At 42.9% G+C, this 21,916-nt stretch overlaps 1 protein-coding gene and 1 long non-coding RNA gene across 15 annotated transcripts in view; one reads left to right on the plus strand and one right to left on the minus strand.

The window, feature by feature from the left end:
- Window positions 1-21,916, plus strand: part of MRRF (mitochondrial ribosome recycling factor) — a 130,803-nt gene that overhangs the window by 57,441 nt on the left and 51,446 nt on the right. For all 8 annotated transcript variants that reach the window (XM_085886757.1, XM_085886756.1, XM_085886749.1 and 5 more), the window contains one exon: window positions 14,912-15,030. In XM_085886757.1, the coding sequence (XP_085742883.1) occupies window positions 14,912-15,030 (119 nt within the window). The remainder of the gene's footprint in view (window positions 1-14,911; window positions 15,031-21,916) is intronic.
- The window catches only part of LOC147025604 (uncharacterized), a 38,455-nt gene continuing 21,769 nt past the window's right edge, over window positions 5,231-21,916 (minus strand). For 3 of the 7 annotated variants that reach the window (XR_015059599.1, XR_015059596.1, XR_015059597.1), the window contains exons 2-6: window positions 16,694-16,847; window positions 7,035-7,086; window positions 6,690-6,785; window positions 6,440-6,586; window positions 5,231-6,333 (exon numbers count right to left, since the gene is read on the minus strand). This is a non-coding gene — a long non-coding RNA (uncharacterized LOC147025604). Of the gene's footprint in view, window positions 6,334-6,439; window positions 6,607-6,689; window positions 6,786-6,919; window positions 7,087-16,693; window positions 16,848-21,916 lie in introns of all 7 variants that reach the window. The other 4 variants (XR_015059600.1, XR_015059598.1, XR_015059602.1 and 1 more) reach the window with 4 other exon arrangements.

Below are 21,916 nucleotides of genomic sequence, written 5' to 3' on the forward strand. Positions count from 1 at the left end.
AAAGAAGTGGTACTAGTCAGAGTGAAGAGGACGGAGCTGTGGAGAGGTGACGGCAGCGAAGGCGGACGAGGGGGTGCTCGCGTCGGTGCCGGGAGCTGCACAGGGAGAGGCCAGCAACGCGACCGAGGTGGAGGAGGAGACGCTCGCCGCGGGACCCGAGACAGGGTGATATCCTCCTTCCCCCGAGCATCAGCAACCCCCTCCTGTTTCCCCCCGCGCTGAGATAGTGCGACAAAGGGGGCCCCCTTCCCACCCCCTACCAGACACTGTCCGCGAGGCCCGCGGAGTTGAGGCACCACCGCCGCTCCGCGTCTCATCATCAGACGGGTAGGCCCGACACGGTCTCGGCCCCAGGCCCGCCTACCCCCCTCATCCTGGAGGGTGGTTCTCTTTTCTTTTGCTTTGGGAATATGTGTTGTCGGCGCCGTCTGTGAAGTAAAATTGTATAAGTGTTGCCGTGTGCCCGGTAGTCGGTTAGATCTGCATTGTTGCATTTGCTTTTTGTGTAATATTGCAGTCTTCTTCTTTTACATGTGCTTTTGGTGGAATTGTATATGTGTGCTTTCCGTTCATCGCGAAATAAATGTGCTTATTGTTGAACTGTTTTCCCGCTTCGCTTCGTCTTTTCCTCTATTGAATCTCCATCTTGCTTCACGTAAAGGGTTGGTCGTGGGCTAAAACGCCCGATAATTAATCGAACCGTCGAGGCCGACGAATAACACCGCTCGGTTATCCCGATAGTACGGAACGGGTCGCTTAAAGTGGCCCGTGTCCGAAGTCGACCTGCGGCGAGGTGCGATCGCCCGGTCTACCCTCCGTGTGGGTACTTAGGTAGGTCGAATTTGGCGAGCAACCCTATCACACGCGGGGGCCGATTGGCACGATCGCGGTGAGACAGAAAGGTCCACCCGTGACTCGTTCCCGGCGTTAGTCCGAGAGGGTCACGACTGGATTGTCCGTCCGGTGGGCGACGTGCCGCGATTCGAGTTACGTGGCCGTCCGCACGCCGGCGGGCGCGAATACGCAACAATATATATATATATATATATATATATATATATATATATATATATATATATATATATATATATATATATATATATATATATATATATATGCTATGGATCACTGTATGCATTGCTTTTGTAAGTGCTATAGTTTACAAGTTTGGAGCTTGGAGCGATTCCATGCATTATGTGACACGATTTTCCACAATCTGTTCTCACAGACTAATTAAAGTGTATCATCGAAATATTCTTACGGTTTTGAGGATCGGATATCGTCAGGACTAAATATGTGTCGAAATCTGAAGTGAAATCTGATATTTTAAAGATTTATCGAATCTTATAACGAAGCCGATATACCTCTTTACTTTAAGCAAGCAAGGCTCTGTTCCTTTTTCTCCATGCTTACACAAGGAATTGTAAAATTTCCAAAGCATTAAACCTATCCTTTTCTCCTCTTTGGAGAATTATATTGAGTGAACAAAAAATTGAGGAACATACCAAAATTAACCAGCTTCCTTGAGCTATATGATTTAATGCATTCACTGCAAGACCTCGTGCCTTGTCCCCGGGGAGGGACTGCCTATCCATAATGTCTGTCAGATCTGTATCTATATTTTTGGAGGTTTCACGAGCTGCTCTATAAGGGATCAAAGCAAATCTGGTGAAAAAGGGACGTTTTCAAAAAAAAAAAGGTTATGAGGTTTCAACGGACTGCTAACGATGTACCACGTGGCGCGTGCACAGACGAAAAGACAACATGGCAGATTATCTGCAATGTTTATATCACGGGCGATTAAACTTTGCGGTCTCCAGTGTTGTTCTACATTAAACAGCAACTCTTTTGTGCATAAAGTCATTATGGGAACAAATTCATTTTATTTCATTTACTGTTGTGTGCATTGTCAAGACCACCTTTAAAGTTAAAGGGATCCTTTGTGATATGCAGCCACAACCTGGCCAGCCATTCCTTATCAACCATTCTAACCATCACACGCGGCTATTTATAAAGATTAATGTTTCTGAACATATCCTTGAGCATATGTCTATTTCTCTGCAGTGGTGTTTTTCGCTGAAAACTACTCATGGTTTTTAGGTTGTTGCCGATATCAGCCAAGCGTGTGCGTGTGTTTGTGTGTCTGTTTATGTGGTGTTCATGAAGCATAACTCTCTTTCTATCCCATCCTTGCTTTACCTTCTTCCAATACAATGCAGCACCCTCCTCCCACACACTCTCTCTCTCTTCGTCCGTCTCTCTCTCTCTCTCTCTCTCTCTCCCTCTCTCTCTCTCTCTCTCTCTCTCTCTCTCTCTCTCTCTCTCTCTCTCTCTCTCTCTCTCTCTGTCCCATCCTTGCTCTATTCCCTCCCAATACAGTGCAGCACCCTCCTCCTACACTCTCTCACTCTCTCCTCCCCCTCCCCTCTCTCCCTCTCTCCGGGCGGTCTTTGCCTCCGGATGTGTCCGAGCAGTGATTAACGCTTTACCACACGTCTACCTTCCGTTCTCCCACCCCCTCTTTTTCTCCCTCCCCCCTTTAATATTCCTGTATATATACATATATATATATATATATATATATATATATATATATATATATATATATATATATATATATATATATATATATATATATACATATACAGTGAAGCTTCCCATCCGTCAGTGAAGCGACGGGTGGTATTTGCTCTTTCCTGAAGAAAACAGCTGTCTATTCCAAAGATACATAAACGTTGATTTTTACCTCTGGGTCATACAGAATTCACAGTTCCAATTGAAATTAAATTGTATAAAGAAGGGCATATGGTTTTTATGAGGATTGCACCTTGGGGATATGATATGAATGATTTAGCGTATAATTGGTTGTTTAAAATAAACCTAGAAGCAGTCTCGTAAGGAAGAATATTATCCAATTGGTGGAGATAATGAGATATTTGGAAGCACTATTCACAAACAACAAATAAAGGAATTTAATATGGCTAAAATCAATAACGGTTTTGCCATAGTTTATTTAATTAAAATATAAGGAACAGGATTTTACATAGTAAGGTAAGGGAATACAAACCGATTTAACAATAGGAAGATGGGGAGGTACTACCTGTCATTATATTAATCTCTCATATATTTCTGTGTTCAAGCATGCTTACAAAAAAAAGGGTATTTGGTATTTTAATAAATACGCTCCTACAACATAAGAATGGGGGGGTTTTCAATATAAGATTGGCTTTATACTGATGTTAATAAACCAACAAGTTTGGATTTAACTAAAAAGTTAAATAATGAAAAGGCACTAAAGTTGATGAAATATAAAACTCTTTTGGAAATTCAGAACAAATGTTATTGGTTTCCTGTTATTAAAAAAAATAATTTTGTATACAGGAAAAATCGAGAAATCCAGATGAATATATGTTTCATATTCTATGGTGAGATGATTCAAGGACTGTGAGAGAAATTAGAGAAGTTAGAGGAAGATAAGGAAGAAGAAAAAGACGAGATGGTGGAGAGGGAGAAAAATGGATAAATATAGAAAGAGGGAGAAAAAAAAGGATATACATGTTGAGAGGGAGGAAAAAATGTTCTTCAAGAGTTAAATGAGATTGGGGATGAAAGGTATTCTGCCAAATAAATGATTCTGTCGAACAAATTGAGATGCTTAATGTTAAACATCAGAACATGTTTTGGTAATGTCATAAATCATACATTATTATTGTTCCAGACTGTTCATAGTAGAATTGTAGATGAATATTTTAGAGATGAATGCAGAGATGGATACCGAAACAGATGTAAAAAAGCATATGAAAAAGGTGATACATGTGGCAACTGGTAATTTGGTGAGGATTGGTGTAATGCATTTTTTACGTTATAAATGAATAAAGTGTTGAATGAAAAAGAAATCAGAGAAGTTATAGAAAATATATGAGTTTGTAAAGAAAGATATTATTATTATTAAAATGAGTGATTTTGACGTAAAAGAAAAAACCATAGAATTAGAAAAGTTAAATGACAAATATTTTGAAAAGGTCGTTGCAACAAGGAAAGGAATATAAGTGGATGAAACATTTTCTGCCCAAAAAATGGATGATAGATTGAATTTTTTTTAAGGATGCTTTATGTTTCACAAACGAAGAATCAAATATATAAGTTGAAAGTCAAAAAGGCTGTCTTGCTCTGCAGGAAAGTTAATGAATAAAGATTCACTTTTCTAATAAATAAATACAATGGTTTATTGCCTCAAATGTAAAAAGAAAACTGACACTAAAAAATCTCATGATTTAAAAGTAAAAACAATAGAGTTATACGAAGGGGGATACATTCGGTGTGTGGAAGCATAAAGAGTGAATTTGTCAAAAAGAGTAAATCTAAACATGATAACCATAAAACTGGGTGAGATTTCCAAAAGCTTTTATCAGGGAGTAAATTTACAACTGGGATACCAGAATATTCTTTCTGTGGTCCAGAAACAAACTTGGACAAGAGATTAGATGAAGCTGACAATCCTAAGCCATGGAGCAAACCTAAAAAACAGGGTTGATGAAGTTTGTATGAAACATGATATTGATTGTGGAAATAGCACAACAATGGAAGAAAAACACGAAGCTAATAGAAAAATGTTGACTAATTTGTCTTTGATATGAAACGTTAACATATGTCTTTGATATGATATGTCTTTGTCCAACGTTAAGAGAAAAAAGTGGATATGTTCATAGGTGCTAAATTAAAAATGGGGCTTGGTGATACAAAAAACTATTAAGCTCTGATCATGTCATTCAAACTGATGGGGCAAGCTTACAAACCTTCAGATGATAAGCTTTTAGCTGATTAATTACATAAACCAATTATCACAGAGTTTAAAAGGTAGAAGGTCGATTCCAAAGCACTTGATTACACATGTCTGCCGATTTAATTGAACTGAAAATGACAGGGGATACAGGAATGCATTAACTATTTTTGATTTAATGTCCAGATATGCATGGGTAGTTCCTTTGAAAAATAAAAGAGGCACCACTCTCATGAGAGCATTCCAACAAATATATAATAAATGCAAGACCAAGCCAAATATATTATGGACTGATGCGGGAACAGAGTTCTATAACAGAACATTTAAGAATTTCCTGAAAGATAACGATATCACATTATATAGCACCTTTAATGAAGGAAAGGTGGTTGTTATTGAGCATTTTAATTGCACTTTGAAAGAGAAATGAAATAAAAAATTAACTCAACTTGGTTCTCAACAATGGGTATCTTTAATTCAGGACATTGTAGATAATTACAATAATACAGCTCATTCCTAAACAAAATAAAAACCAACAGAAACATTCACAAAACGATAATATGAATGGGAGATTAATTGGAGAAAACCAAAGTTTAAAGTTGGTGATATTGTAAGAATATATCAGTGGAAATCACACTTTGAGATAGGTTAGACAAAAAGGTGGACTAATGAACTTTTTAAAATAATTGATGTTTTAGACACAGTTCCTTTGACATATAAATTGTATGATTTAAAGGGAGAAGAAATCTTGGGATCATTTTATTCACAGGAATTACAAAAGACAAAGATGATGAGAAAAAAATTGAATGATAGAAAAAGTTAAATAATTGAAAAAATAATTTAAAAATAATAAAAGAAATCACTCCATCCCTTTGTTGTCTCCAACACCACACCCCATTTATTCCCCCACCCCTTCAGTGTGCCCCCACCCTCATCCCACTTCTTATTCCCACCACACACATGGGGAGGGATGGGGAAGGGGAAGGGGTGGGATGAGGGTGGTGGTGCACTTTTTTCCAATTTTATTTATTTATTTATGTTTTTTCCTCAGTTTAGTAAATAGTAATTAAAATTAACAAAAATCCACCCTGAACCAACACACATCAAATCACACATCAAATCACACATTGCTTCACATTTACAATTGCTACAAATTGCAATTCCGTTTGCCCACTCTATTGTCTTTGCATTAAAATCTACTATACATCCACTATCACCACTTATCATCTCCAATATCTCTCCTTTCATATTACTATATATTATATATTTGCAACATCCACATATATAGATATAAGTATAGATATATATGGATGCATGTTGATTTGCTTTCACATATACCAATCCTACACTGGTACAGTGTGCTCCAGGATGAGTCCAGCTCAAATGGTTCACTGCTTTTCTCAAATGCTAGAATGCAGTCAAGTGAGTTTGTAAACATGCTGTCTGCTGGCATAGGTGCAAGGAGGGGCATCAAGTGGAGTGAAACGGTTGCCTTTGGACAAACTTGCTCATGTATGCAAATGAAGGTTGTCTCATGTGTGAAACTTGCCTTATTTCTGCAAATAGAGCACATAAATGGTTAAAGTGTCATATTTCTTGGTTAGATTGTATGTTAAATGACAGAACTCTTGGAACTATGATTTAACGAGACAAAACTCTTACCTTTTACATTACTGCTTGAGCAACATATCCAAGTCGACGCTTTCCACAAATCTCAATTGAGTCATTGGTATGAATGGGTTATTCTGAAGTTCCTTAAAGCAATCCATAAAGTTGAGATGAACCATTTCTTCCATCGCTGAGTCAAAGCTCGGAATGAAAAATAATACCTAATTAATATGAGGTGCAATGGCAAACCGTCCAGTATAACCAATTAATTTTGCATCGATATATTTATATACAAAGCACTCACCTGTCAATTGCTGTGGAATGTTGTTTAGCCACCAAGATGGTTAGGAGGGAATCTCTGGTCGCAGGGCAAACTGGATGTTGTTTGAATCCCTTTGAGCTAGAAATACACACAAGTTGCTTTTACGAGCAGAATTCTTACCACAGCCATGATGAATATTAATATTCATCATTTAATAGCTCCCCACCACATAATAGTTTTGAATATTACTAATTAAATTAAATAGGTCGCACCTGTCGGATGGCAGTTCTTTGAGTGGGACCGAAACCTCAGATATGAATGGTGAAAACGTATCAATTTCTGCATTAAGATTATTCCAAAAGTCCTCAACCAAACCTATGAACTCACTCTGAGTGTCATGAAGAACATCATTTTCATTCAATAATTCTGCAAGCGTTTGCTGTGGAAAGAAGATTATGCATTACTTCATCTTCATACAACAAAGCTGTTTGTATTGCATTATATTTAAAAATAAATGAAACTTTTCTTCAACATTGTCGATCTCTTGAGTCCACTTGATCCAGTTCAAAATGTACATTAGCAGAGCAACTTTTGTGTGTTGATTCAAATCCAAAGTCATCCCAAGAAAGTGAGTCATCCTCAATCGAAAACTTGTTAAAATGTCATTGGAGAGACTGGAATCTTCTATTACCGAGTCAAAGCTAGGAGAGAAAAATAATAGTTAGTCATTTTGAGGTGCAATGACAAACTGACAAGCATTGCAGGAGGACCGGGGCAAGCATGCCGACTTACCTCTCGCTTGGTATTTCTTCGTAAAGCAACATTAAAGTAGATACAATGAGTCATTGAGGGGTTGTGGAACGCTTTGGTGGTGTGGTGTATATAGTATTGAGAGGTGTGGACTTTACAGAGTAATTATCTGCTCAGACAAAGGAGCTGATGGTGTTTTGTTGTTGAGAAACACAGAGTAATGATCTGCTCAAAGGAGCTGATGGTATTTTGTTGAAGTGGTGTGTAGGTGAAAAGCAGGTGCAGTTGAGAAATTGTCAACAAACAGGTTTTCTTTTGATTGCGATAAAATATATAGATCAGGTTAAAATATATAGATTGCTGTCAGGTCAGGTTCGATCTGTGACCTGCTACAGGTACCAAGTAAACCTGTACTAACCTGTTCCATGGTCGGGTTGTCGGCGACTAAACCGTCTCCCCCACCAGGTTTTCTGGTGAGGAGGGTGTTTGGATATGGACACCCAGCAGGATTAAAAACAAAACCTGTCAAAGGGCGGAGGAGCTCCTTGTGAGCCAACGGCCATCCATATCTAGTGCCCAACTGTGTCTGCGGACATCCTCCTGCAGTTGGGTCACTTCTTATTAGGAGGTTGGTGGGAGGATTTGCACTCCGGCCACCGTAAAACCCTTCATTCCGCCAAACGCAAAAACGCAAAAAAATCTGAAAACCCACTCCGTGGGAGTACCTCCTGTGCAGCTTCCCTTCGCAGGGCAGCTCACCGGATGACGGGATTGGGGCAAAGCCTTCGGGATCCCCAATCTTTGATAGGAGGGAAACCACGGGGTAACATCCCTGGGTCAGATTGCGGGAGAGTGTGTCGGAGTGGTGCTGAGGTGTCGTCCACCAGACGGCAGTCTCCTTGGGTTAATCTGAGGCGGTCCCTTCGGGTGGGTGCCTGGAATGTCCTATCCCTAAGAGAGGATGATCACCTGTCTCTGTTATCATCTGAGCTCAAGCGTTTGGACATCGGGATTGCAGCTCTCTCTGAGGTTCGGAGACCGGATTGCGGCAAGATAATGGTGGGTGGTTACACCTACTATTGGTCTGGTCGCTCTGATGGTTACCATACCCAAGGAGTTGCTGTCGCTGTGTCCAATAACCTGAGCCCAATGATAATTGAGGTAACACCGGTCAACGAGCGTATTATGAGATTAAGGATTCGTCACTCCTTAGGTGTCATTTCCCTGGTCTCTGTTTATGCTCCGACTGAGGCGAGTGATCTCACCGTGAAGGATGCATTCTACGCCACACTCGAGTCTGTGGTTGATCAGTGCCCCAGACGAGATACACTTCTAGTCTTGGGGGATTTCAATGCATCGACTGGAACTGATAGGGACGGTTATGATGTGTGTGTTGGTCCCCATGGGTCAGGAACTATGAACCAGAATAGCACTAAGTTCCTTGACTTTGCAAGAAGTCATGGACTTAGGGTGGCTGGTTCATGGTTTCAGCACCCACAAGCTCATCGCTGGACTTGGTATTCCAACGCTGGCGGTGTGGCAAAGGAGATTGACCATGTCCTCATTGACGGTCGTTGGAGGATGATCCAGAACTGCAGGGTCTACCGGAGTGCTCAGTTCCTCAATACTGAACACAGGCTTGTTGTAGCAACTCTAAAGCTGCACCTTAAATCCTGGAGAATGGTACCATCCCAGCCGAGGCTGGATGTTGCCAAGCTCAGGGATGAGAGAGTAGCTGAGGAGTTTGCGAACAGGCTGAGTGGACACTTGAGGGGTCTGGGTGCTTTGGGGGGTCCTGAAGAGTTGTGGAGCGCCTTCAAGACCACCATCCTTGATGTTGCCGGTGGATGCCTTGGAGCTCACCGCAGGGCAAAGAAGAATTTTGTCTCTCAAGGAACACTGGATACCATTGACCAGAGTCGCAGGGCCAGGCTGAATGGCAGAGCTGAGCTGTTCAGGGAGCTGAGGCGTAAAACTGTACGTGCACTGAGGGTGGACAAGGAGGCCTATGTGCGAGGAATCTGTGAGGGGGTAGAGCATCACCTGTGGACAGGTGATTCTTGTCCCGCTTACAGGGGAATTCGCGCATTACGTTCATCCAAGCCCATCCCTCGGAGCACTACAGTTCGAGCAGAGAGTGGTAGGCTCTTGACAGAGGAGTCTGAAGTGAAGGCCCGCTGGGCCGGTTACTTTGAGCGGTTGTACCAGGCTGATCCCCCAACTGTCGAGTTGGACGTCAAGGGTGTTACAATCCCTGTTGCTGACCCTTGAATCAACTGTGGTCCACCTACGCTTGTGGAAACACGGGCTGCGGTGAACCAGTTGAAACGGGGCAAAGCTCCAGGGATCTGTGGCATCCTTGCCGAACTTCTCAAGGCTGGTGGAAATGCTGCACTCGTGTCGTTGCATGCAGTTTTGTGCTCTGCCTGGAACACAGGCATCATCCCAACTGACTGGAAGAGGGGCCTTGTTGTCCCTCTCTGGAAAGGGAAGGGTGATCGCCAAGACTGCAACAACTACCGAGGGGTGACGCTGCTCTCAGTGCCGGGCAAGGTCTTTGCTCGGATAATTCTCGATAGGGTTCGCCACCATCTGCTTGAGCACCAGCGTCCAGAGCAGTCAGGCTTTACACCAAAGAGGTCAACGATTGACCGTATCCTTGCACTTCGTGTCCTCACCGAACGCAGACGAGAGTTTCGGCAGGGGCTGCTTGCAGCTTATGTTGATCTCTGTAAAGCGTTCGATTCAGTGAATCGGGATGTCCTCTGGAGGATTCTTGGTCTTCGTGGGGTTCCACCAAAACTGATCAATCTGATGTCTGAACTCTACTCTGGTACTGAGAGTGCTGTGAAGTGTGGTGGTACCATCTCTGACTTATTTCCAGTTGTTACTGGAGTTCGTCAGGGATGTGTACTTGCCCCCACACTTTTCAGCACTTGTATGGACTGGATTCTAGGGAGGATGTCGGAGAGATCAAGTTGCGGTGCGTCATTTGGGAATGTCAAGATCTCGGACCTTGACTTTGCAGATGATGCAGTCATATTTGCGGAGACTTTAGACATCCTCTTGGGGGCCCTCGAGGTGCTGAATGAGGAGTCGGAGCCGTTGGGATTACGGGTTTCTTGGGTCAAAACTAAGATCCAGGTTTTCGGTGACATCTTGGATGCTGCTGTCCTGTCTGTGTCTGTTTGTGGTGAGGATGTTGAGGTCGTGGAGAGATTCACTTACCTTGGCAGTGATATTCATGTCTCTGCTGGCTGAGAGTCAGAGGTCAATAGACGTCTGGGTCGGGCCTGGGGAGTCATGGATTCACTGGATCATGGGGTGTGGCGCTGCCGGTACCTGTGCGGGAGGACGAAAGTCCGAGTCTTCAGGTCCTTGGTACTTCCAGTCTTGCTCTATGGGTGCGAGACTTGGACTCTGACCAAGGATCTGAGACGGAGACTTAATTCCTTTGGTACCAGGTCTCTTCGGAGAATCCTTGGCTATCGCTGGTCGGATTTTGTGTCCAACGAGCGGTTGCTGAGAGAGACTCGGATGAGATTTGTTACCTGCATAGTCCGTGAGCGTCAGTTGCGGCTGTATGGACATGTGGCTCGTTTTCCTGACTCTGATCCTGCTCACCAGATTCTCTCAGCGAGGGAGTCTCATGAGTGGAGGAGGCCAGTGGGTCGACCACGTTCCTCATGGTTGCAACAGGTTGACCATCATCTCAAGGAGATGGGGATGGGCCTGGCATCTGCCTGGGGGATGGCCAGACGGAGGCCCCTGGAGTACCGGCGGAAAGTGGACGCAGCGATGTGCTGTTCTGGCACATGCTCCCATACCTGACCTGACCTATAAAATGTAAATAAAGACATTGGAAGCTTTTGATGATAAGAAAATACATTTTAGAAAATGGGATTGATACCCTCCCTTATGGAGAAAAGATTTGAGTGCTAAGATGGGTTTAAGACAAATTGCAAAAAAAAAAAAAATTTTTTTTTGATTCATTGTGAAGGCTTACGGAAGAGCTTGGTCCTAGGAACAATTTAATGCAGAGAAGCTGGTGCAGGATGAGTGGAAGAGGTGGGGGAGGAGAAGAAGAAGTTTGTGTTGGAGGAGATCTGTTTGTGAGAAAAAAAATTCACTCCTTTTTATTGACAGGGTCAAATAGTTTTTCTCTGAGTTAACATTAAAGTCAATGGGAGAATCGTGCGCATTACATTTAGGACATTCAGAGACTTTCATCCTCTCAAAATTCATCAAAAAGGACTATGAATTCAATGCTTTTTCATCTTCATGTTTGGTTGCTGTAAGATGAATACTGTTAGTAAAAATGATGACATTTGAACTTGAGATAATTAGTCAGATAAACAAAATGTGCCATGTTACATATGGACCACAAAAAAATTCTGATTTTTCAACAGAATTTTAGAAGTTAAAAATTCTCTGAAAGTCTCTTATTTTACAAGTTGATATCCAGTGTAAAAAAAATGGTTGAACACGAGCTATTTTTTTCAAAATCTTATTGACAAAAAAAAACCCACCATATTTAATTGGCATTCATTCTTTTAATGAAGGATGTGTTATGTTTATGTTATGTATGGGACATTTTGTCCCCCTTGTTTTCGTGTGATAAAGTGTTTTTATCATGTTACACAAAGTATCGTACACAAATCATGTGCTATTTTGGTTTGGGGGAAAACAAAAACTGGTGAATCCTTAACAAAGCATTTTAATGATCAAATTTCAACACAAGACTTGTCAACCTAACATTCAATTCAAAACCATGGATGTTGCAGCATGGAAATAATGAAATGAAGTCCTATATCACAACTCTTTTGTACAATTTCACTTTGAATCATGTTCGTGTCCTATATTAAGTGATGTATTTAATGCAATGTGACTTCTTCATCATCTTTTAGACAGTTGCTAGTACATGGTAAAGTTTCAAACTACTATGAAAAAAATAATAGTTATTTTACTTCAGTGAGAAGGTGCAGCTTTCGATCCCCTCCCACACACAAACAAACTTAAACTTAATGTTATATTAAACGCATTCCTCCTGGGGGAAAACAAATATTTTGCATTTGCTTATCAAGCAGTAGGCAATGCACTGTTGTAGCTGAGACACATTTATGAACATCTCACTCTGTAGCTTCAATTTCCTCAGGAAACATGAATCTCTCGACTGTTTACAATATTGGCATTTTTAGTAGCCTACTTAAACCACTGATCCAACATCAACAACATATTCCGGTTCAGTGGCAAAACTTATTTTCGTCTTTCATGATTTTGAAATCTTTCTCATTAATTTGATAGTCATGGCATATTTCTGAGTGTCTGACTTTACAGTTCTCTGTTCCTTTTGTTGAGGTAGTGCCTTCTTCACCTTGACCAGGGCAGTTCCCTTACTCTGTCGACTGGTGAAGACTGATGCATCTTCTACTTGACTACATCTAGGTGTAGATTTCCGATTTATTTGTTGAGCCTCCCTGTTTCATTCTCTCTTCATCCTCTTTCGATCTCTTTCATATTTTTGCAACTTGGTAAATTCAGACTTGGACATGGGTTCCTTTTTCTTTGCTCATATTTTTCTCTGCCTCTCTGCCTCTCTGCTTCTGCCCGCCTTGTATGCTTTGGACTCCTTTTCATTCTGTTTATTTTTAAGCCGATGGGCTGCTATGCGGTCTGCACTGTCTTTAGTACGATACTGTATGGAAAAATGGGGAGTCGACTGCAAAAAGGAAGAGAGGGTTTTACAGAGCAAGTGAGGTTGTTTTTACAAGAGAGGTTGTTTATGTGCAGTAAATGAGGGACGAGACTGGGCCCAAAACAATGGCTTGGGGTACTCCAGGCTACAGTGGGAGAGAAAGGATATGGAGTCTATTTTTATTTTTATTTTTTTCAAAGGTCTGCTTTACAGATAATTAGGTGGTTGTGGAGAGGAATATGTGGCAAGAGGGATTTTAGGTGCCTTGAAGTAGTTAGCATTGACAATGGAATCAGAGGACTGCAGAGGGTATAGAGTTCTTGAAATATACATTAATAGCAGCACGAGGAGATGGGTGGGGCCTGTTGAAACAGAAGAGAGAAGAGCCAGGGATTGATGCACAGGAATCGGGAACATTCTGTGAGAGGGACATTTCTGTTAAGCACACAATATCCAGAGCTGCAACTGCAAATTGAATGGAGAGATCAGTAAAATTAGAATAAACCAATGTCACCCGCAGGGTGACCCGTATCTTGCCAAAAGGTGACCACGTGTGACTTATTTAAGGTCGCACTGAGGTGAACAGAGCTGCTATCCACCAGGAGCGACTCCTTGAGGAATATCTGCCTCCGAGAGATTCCGATGAGAATCGTTCTACAGAGTAACCATGAAAAATATGCTTTTGCCTCATAACGTCACCAAATGACGTCATAATGTCTCAAGATTGACATATCTAGAAAGCACTCATCGAGGTGTTCAATTTGAGGTACCACACGATATGGTTCCTAAAACTTGAAAATTTGACCTTGGGGTCAAATATGTTTGACCTTAGGTGCTAACCATGAAGGTCAAGGCCAATCGCCACCAAAAATTAATCAGCTGAGCGCCAGACCATGAACTATATTCCCATGAAGTTTGAAGACGATCCGATCAAAATTACTCAAAAAATAAGGGTTTCGTCGACTCCCCTGATTTGCGACAAAGTGACCTTGACCTTTGACCTTGACCTTCAAAATTTTATGCGCTTAAAGAGACCTCTATAGGCCTCTGATATGCGAAGTCACAAAAATTTCCAATGATAACTGTGCTCTGCAGAGTGATTTATACGTGATTACAGACCAAAAAAAAAACAAACATATGAAGGTCAAGGTCAATCGCCACCAAAAATTAATCAGCTGAGCGCCAGACCATGAACTATATTCCCATGAAGTTTGAAGACGATCCGATCAAAATTACTCAAAAAATAAGGGTTTCGTCGACTCCCCTGATTTGCGACAAAGTGACCTTGACCTTTGACCTTGACCTTCAAAATTTTGTGCACTGAAAGGGACCTCTATAGGCCTCTGATATGCGAAGTTACAAAAATTTCCGACGATAACTGTGCTCTGTAGAATTTTTTATACGTGATTACAGACAAACAAACAAACAAACAAAAAAAAACATACAAGCTGACTAACATATCTTGCAAAAACTTCGTTTTGGCAAGATAATGAATACCTTGAATACTGAATGTGCACTCTGTTTGGGAAGGGATAGAAAAAGTAGCTGAGGGATAGAGGGGCAAGTGGATGAGGTGTGGTTTGTGGGTGGGGTGTGGTTTTTGGCTGCGTGTGCCGTGCGGAAGTTTCACAACTTTCTGATTCTTTATCCCAAATCTTGTTCACCATTTTAAATCTTGATTGAAGTTATCATTGATCTTTTCCAGAATCCTGTGATGTGTAGTTAGCCTGTTCATGATCCCTGGCCCAATGTCTGGTTGCCCCTTTACAGAACCATCACCCCATTTTGCAGTTTGTCTTTTTGCCATTCCTGACCTCAGGTGTGGTTGATCGATTACCTGTCACATTTGGTCAGGAGACTGTACCTTTAAATCAGCTTGGTGTTGTGACGTTGATGAAGCCTCATTTGCTCACCATCAATCTTGGAAGTAACCCAGAGGTCAGGCATGAAAAAGCGATTTTTATTTTTTTTATTTTTTTTTGAATTGCAGAGAATGTGTTATCCACTTTGATTATGTACTCTGCTGTTGGTTAGTGGGAAATCCCACCATCTTTATGATGGCACAGCCTTTGTTCTGGTATCTTAATTATTGAGAACCTTTCCTGTTTATCTACACACAAGCTTTATCTGGTATTGAGTCCTGTGACTGTTGTGATTCTTCATTGAGGAAATCCAAAATGTCGACAAATTACCATTCCAAATTCAAACTGTAATTAAGAAAATGATGAAATGGGATACAATGATGCAGTTTGCTGCATGTCAAAGAATGTTTCTCGGTGTTATTTATTCATTTTTCGCATCCAGGTGTCTCCACTGACACATGGTGTCACATTTACTGTAAATGGAATCTTCACAAGAAAATGCAGTCTATTTCCTGCTTTACAGAGACCAAATGAGCTACACGGTTACAGTGAAGCTTGAGGACGACGTACGAAAGGCATCCACCATTGACAAACGATTTGTAAGTGGCACAAAAAGTTTATGGAGACTGGTAGCATCCTGCAGAGGAAGGGACCAGAATGGCCAAGCACAAGTGGTGAGAATGTTGAACATCCCTCTCCACCATGGCACTACACAGAGACCCAAATCTCTCTCGACCACCACACTATATAGAGACTCGAATCTCTCTCAACCATGGCACAATACAGAAACCCAAATTGATGTCCACCACAGCACTGTAGAGGTACCCATATCAAGAAACTCAAATCGCTCTCCACCACGGTACTATATAGAGACTCAAATCTCTCTCCACCATAGCACAATACAGACTTGAATCTCTCTCCACTATGACACAATACAGAGCCAAGAATCCCTATCCACGATGGCACTGCACAGAGACTAAACACTCTCTCCACCACGGTACGAAACAGAGACCTGAACTGCTCTCTATCACGGCATTATACAGAGGCTCAAATCCCTATCCACTACGGCACTATAAAGAGCCTCAAATCTCTATCCACCATGGTAATATTGTTTACATGCTGCATTGCTGCCTCCGTGCATTGAAGCAAGTGTCCCAGGTACTCGGAGGGCTAGTACACCAGAAAAAAAATTGCAGACAACAATGTGTCCCATCTATTGTTTAACAGGTGAAACCAGCATATGGTACGAACAAGGATATTTCATAAGCAATTTATTAATCCTTACTGTCTACTTTTCAAACACCAATACCTTTTAATAAGATAACATCACAATGATTTTAACAGAAACACTCAATGATTTAAAAAAACTCCCTAAAATTACCCTGACTGGTTCAATGCTTTTAAACCTCTCCAAAGTTACACATGACAGGTTTCAATGCAGTTTTGATTTAACTCACGACCTAAAAGTTGGCAACCTATTTCATTTGCCCAGTTCTTAATAATAAGCCCATAGCAGGGCACAAATTTTGATGTTGAAGTTGGATGTGTTCACATTCGAAGCAGCCTCGGTTGCCTCTATAAGTGCATACAGAGAGGCTCTGACTGGCCAGTAACGTTGCAAGTCCCCAGAGGGTGAACTTCATACCACCAAAGCCAGCAGACTAACCTGAGTCCAGTGCTCCCCATTAAGTACCACGCTATGCCTAGGTGTGCCGAGGAATGAGGAATAAGGAACTCACCTTTCGCTATTTTGATATGCCCAGAGAGGATTTGTCTGCTTTGATGTCGGTTCTGTGACACGAGCAGGACAACGTAGGTTCCTTGAGAACCCAACCAGCCAGCAGATAAAATCGACCAACATCCACAATGATGCATCTGATTCGAGAGTCGGGTCTGTGGTCAACATGCAACACTCTCAGTCGAGGTGAGCATTCAACCCTATCAGCACCCTCCTTGCTGTTGAGCCCGGTCTCTCAAATGAACTACAACTTAGACATTCCATCACCGCTGAGAGAGACCATCAAGTCGACAGACCATCACCGCTGAGAGGCGTAATGCCACTCCTAGAAAACAACGTCTGCAATGTAAAACCCTCTTCTGCACATGCTGACTACCTCAGAAGGTGCATTTGACACAAAAAATGTAACAAGAAACATTGTATATAAAGAAATTCTATAAATCACATTGTGAACACTGGATATATTGACGTCCGAACGAACCCTCACTTTAGAAACTTTGCGTGGAGCGCGGGTTTGCCTAGTTATTTTTCACTCAACCACCCCAAAATTTAATTCAGCCTAGCTTATCTTGGCAGGCGTGGTTGTCAAAGGCTGTCAGGACACTGCCCGAGTGCCTGCTTTTTCCCACAGTACAAACTTATTTTATTTAAGTTGCCTTTTCCACAGAACATACTTTATCAATATTTCCAATTATGTGGTACTCGCAAATACAACCCGTCGCTTCGCTGACGGAAATATTAAGGAGGAGGGAGGGTGGGGTGAGGGGATGGACAGGAGCGAGGAAAGAGGGAGATCGAGGGAGGAGGGGGGAGCGAGGAAGGGTGGGGTGAGGAAGGAGGGGTGAGCGAGAAGAAGAGTGAGGTGGGGTGCGGAAAGGGAAGGCAGCATGAGGGGAGGACAAGGGAAGGCAGTGTGAGGGGAGTGCAAGGTAAGGCAGTGTGAGATGAGAGTCTGTCTGGACATAACCACCGTCTGGACATACCCACCATTCAGATACGTCAAGGGAAGGCAGTGTGAGGGGAGTGCAAGGTAAGGCAGTGTGAGATGAGGGTCTGTCTGGACATGACCACCATCTGGACATACACACCATTCAAATAAGTCAAGGGAAGGCAGCGTAAGGGGAGGGCAAGGTAAAGCAGTGTGAGGGGAGGGTCTGCTTGGACGTGTATGGAGATAACCATCGTCCGGATGATGGGTATAACTAAGGTGAGGGAGAAAAATAATGGGGGAGAGAGACGGGGGGGACAGGGGGAGCGAGGAGGGTGGGGGTGAGGAAGGAGGGGGGAGCGCTGAGGGGTGGGGTGAGGAAGGAGGGGGGAGCGAGGAGAGGAGTGAGGAGTGGTGCAGAAAGGGAAGGCAGCATAAGGGGAGGGCAAGGGAAGGCAGCGTGAGAGGAGGTCAAGGTAAAGCAGTGTGAGGGGAGGGTCCGCCTGGACATGTCTGGAGATAACCACCGTCTGGACATAACTACCGTCCAGATGCGTGCAGAGATAACCATGGTTATCACAAGGTAAGGATGACACTTCTTGGATGAAACCTCAATGTCCAGTCAGATTCGGTGCAGCAAAAGAGAATCTTTAATACGTGATCACGGAGAGAGTACAAAGAACACCATCAATTAACTTCTCTGACTAAAGGCTGCAGTCTGAGCTTTTTTTTATACACAAGCAAGTACAAATGGGGGTACCAAGGTTTATATAAGAAATAGTTGTGGTCAGCCTTTTTTTTTTAGGTAAAGTGGCTCGCTCAAGGCTTCAAATCTGTGGTGAAATTTGGGTCCATCCAATGGGAAAAGGAAAAGGAGTGGAGCAAAGTTAGACAAGATGAAGTATCAAATGGTCCAAGCAAAGTCAAACTAATGTCAGCCAATGAGAAAAAAAGCATAAACAATTACTCATGGTCCAAAGAAGAGAAAAACAGGCTTTCAGCAGTACTGAAGTTCAAACAACTGCCCAAAGCGGCCAATACTCTTGCATATTCCTTGTGCTGATGAGAATTAGCAGTGCATTCCTCAAATACACAAGTGGCCTTCAACAGCACCACGGCTAATTTTAGCTAATTCGCGGCCGCACGCGTCCACCGACCGTGGCAATCCTAGTCGCAGCTTTCGGATCAACGCCAAAATCCAGCTACGGGTGTGCTTTTAAGCACACCACAACCTTGTCAATACTCTATCGATCTTTACAGGGTCCTACAGGGTCTAATACTCTAATACTCTACAGGGTCTGATCGCCGAATAGTCGATTTACCTAATTATTCACGCGGGCAGACTACCGAGAGATTGTACCTCAACGGGACCTGATTGGAAACGAGCCGCTTTAGCAGCTCGCTCCATTTGCGATTTGCCGAGTGGTGTATTATCACCAAGCCCCGTTGGACCCGATTAGCTTATCGGTATTAACAACCAGCTATTTATTCCGAATGCAATTACAGCAGCTCAATGGAGGAAGGGACGCAACCAGCAGGTGAATATTCAACAAAAGGGGACATTTATTTATAAATCATGCACACATGCAGTCAAGGCAATGAATGAGAGGTAGGGACAAGACACGAGCAAGCAAAAGAACTACAGCCGTTCTATTTATTATTTACACAATCACTTAGTCTGTTCTCTACTTAAGGACAAGGTGCCACAACTTTCATGCAAAGAAAACTCCAGGAAAGGAAAGGGAAGAACAGGACCCATAGGCCTTTAATGCTTCCACGGAGCTGTGGAGACTGCAGGAGCTCCGCGAGACCACGCAGGTTACCTGCCACCCTCGTGGTGACTCGCTGGACGACCCTCGATGTCTCGCCGTCAACACGGCAGCTGGTGTGATGGCGACTCGGTTGGTCCGGGCCTTGCCGTGCGGCCTGGTCGATCGGGCCAAGCCGACGATGCTTCAGAGGAGCGAACGGGCCTTACTCTTTTAAGAGTTGATGCTCTTTTAAGAGTCCGCCCGCTCCTCAGCGTTGCTCGGACCGTCTCGGGGTTGGCTGGCGACTTCTTTCCGGCTGCCTCCACCGACCAACAGCCCTTCACTGGACTCGAACCTTGGCGCTCTCCAGGCTCCGCTGTGCTCCGACGGCCAACAGCCCTCCACTGGACTCGAACCTTGGCACTCTCCACCGGACTCCAAGCTCCACTGCACTCGACTCTGAACCCCGACAGACTGCTCGCTTGGCGTTCCAGCGCGCCTTTTTATGGGGTCCGGGAGTGAGTTTGATCTTCCACCTTCAACCTTTCACCCCCCGCTGGCTCCGCCCCTTTTGTCATTTTGATCCGATCTCGTCGTGAAACGCGAACGTGCGCGGACGTTGTAGGAATCATCCTTACCACGCGGACGTTGTGGAAATCATCGGCGTCTATCGCGATGATAGACGCCGATCGCAAACACCAACGAGGGAGTCCCCGCGTCTATCGCGGAGATGCTGTTTTTTGGGATTCGCCGTGGCTGGCGAAAAGATGGCGGCGCAATGGAGATGAAGGTGAGGCGATGTTGTTCGTTTGTGGAGATGTTGTTGAGGAGATGGTGAGGAGATGTCTTGGTTGGCGCTGTGGTGGGGATAGCGTGGTTGTTGAGATGCGGTTGTTCCAAAATAAAGATAGCAAAAGAATAATACTACCTCAAAGATCACAGCCCGGTTACACGAATAAAAACCCTTTAGACATCGGTGGGGAAATCTAATCTGAACACACACTTATCGACATAACTGATCTCTGGGAAACCTGAATGGTGTTCTGTGAATTTCCACAACCGTAACAATATGTTTTGAAGAAAAGCAAATGTAACAGAACATGGGTAATTATATTTCCTATGGAATCCTCTTTAGCCATCACATAAGTTTAATTAATATTTTGTGAGTAATGGCATCATTATCTTTATCGACTCAAACTGATTACAAAATGCTTAAAGAGGAAATTTACTTCCACTTCTACAATAACCACCATCCAGGCATAACCACGAGAGAGAGAGAGAGAGATAGAGATAGAGATAGAGATAGAGATAGAGATAGAGATATAGAGATATAGAGATATAGAGATATAGAGATATAGAGATATAGAGATATAGAGATATAGAGATATAGAGACAGAGAGACGCAGACGCAGACGCAGACGCAGACGCAGACGCAGACGCAGACGCAGACGCAGACGCAGACGCAGACGCAGACGCAGACGCAGACGCAGACGCAGACGCAGACGCAGACGCGACTGTTGTATACTTTTATTATGAAAGTATCAAAACACACCAGAAAATAGCACACTCCTTAAAAACAAATCCAATTTTTTTTGGTTTTTCAGCAAAAATAAATTCACCAAAAGCATTACAAACAAGGATGTGTGTTCATGTCAAATACACCACCACAGAATGATGCATATATGCAAAAAGTATGTGTAAGTACTTTACACTTTTACAAACCATATTGCATCACAAAAAGAAGCTCAAAACGTCGTCAGTATACCACTAATCACCCACAATGTCCAAGCTCAAAAGATAAGCCTGCTCCATTTTTAACCGTGCCGAAACCATACCTTTAAAGCAGAAAAGCACCTTTACATTTTTCACTTCAATTTTGTTTTCCTGGTTTTATAAATTGCCAGTTTAACAATACCCAACAGAAAGGACAAAAACGGGAGTATTGGTTTCCTCTTAGAATTCCCCTCAATTCCATAAATAAAGACTGGAAAGAAAAAAAACAAAATTAAATTTAGAGCAAAGCTAGGAATAGGAATAGAAAAGGAATAGAAAGAGGGGTACCCATCTCTTACATTCAATAAAAGCGTGGGCCACATTTTCAATTAAATCACAAAAAGGACAGAACAATGGAACAGAAGAGTTAAACTTATGAAGTAATGTCTGTGTGACCGAGTCAGGTCAGGTTCGATCTGTGACCTGCTACAGGTACCATGTAAACCTGTACTAACCTGTTCCATGGTCGGGTTGTCGGCGACTAAACCGTCTCCCCCACCAGGTTTTCTGGTGAGGAGGGTGTTTGGATATGGACACCCAGCAGGATTAAAAACAAAACCTGTCAAAGGGCGGAGGAGCTCCTTGTGAGCCAACGGCCATCCATATCTAGTGCCCAACTGTGTCTGCGGACGTCCTCCTGCAGTTGGGTTACTTCTTATTAGGAGGTTGGTGGCAGGATTTGCACTCCAGCCACCGTAAAACGCTTCATTCCGCAAAACGCAAAAACGCAAAAAAATCTGAAAACCCACTCCGTGGGAGTACCTCCTGTGCA

This window comes from Eptatretus burgeri, chromosome 6 (genome assembly GCF_056783735.1).
Source record: "Eptatretus burgeri isolate ZD-2024b chromosome 6, Ebu_testis_v1, whole genome shotgun sequence".
Taxonomy (NCBI): domain Eukaryota; kingdom Metazoa; phylum Chordata; class Myxini; order Myxiniformes; family Myxinidae; genus Eptatretus; species Eptatretus burgeri.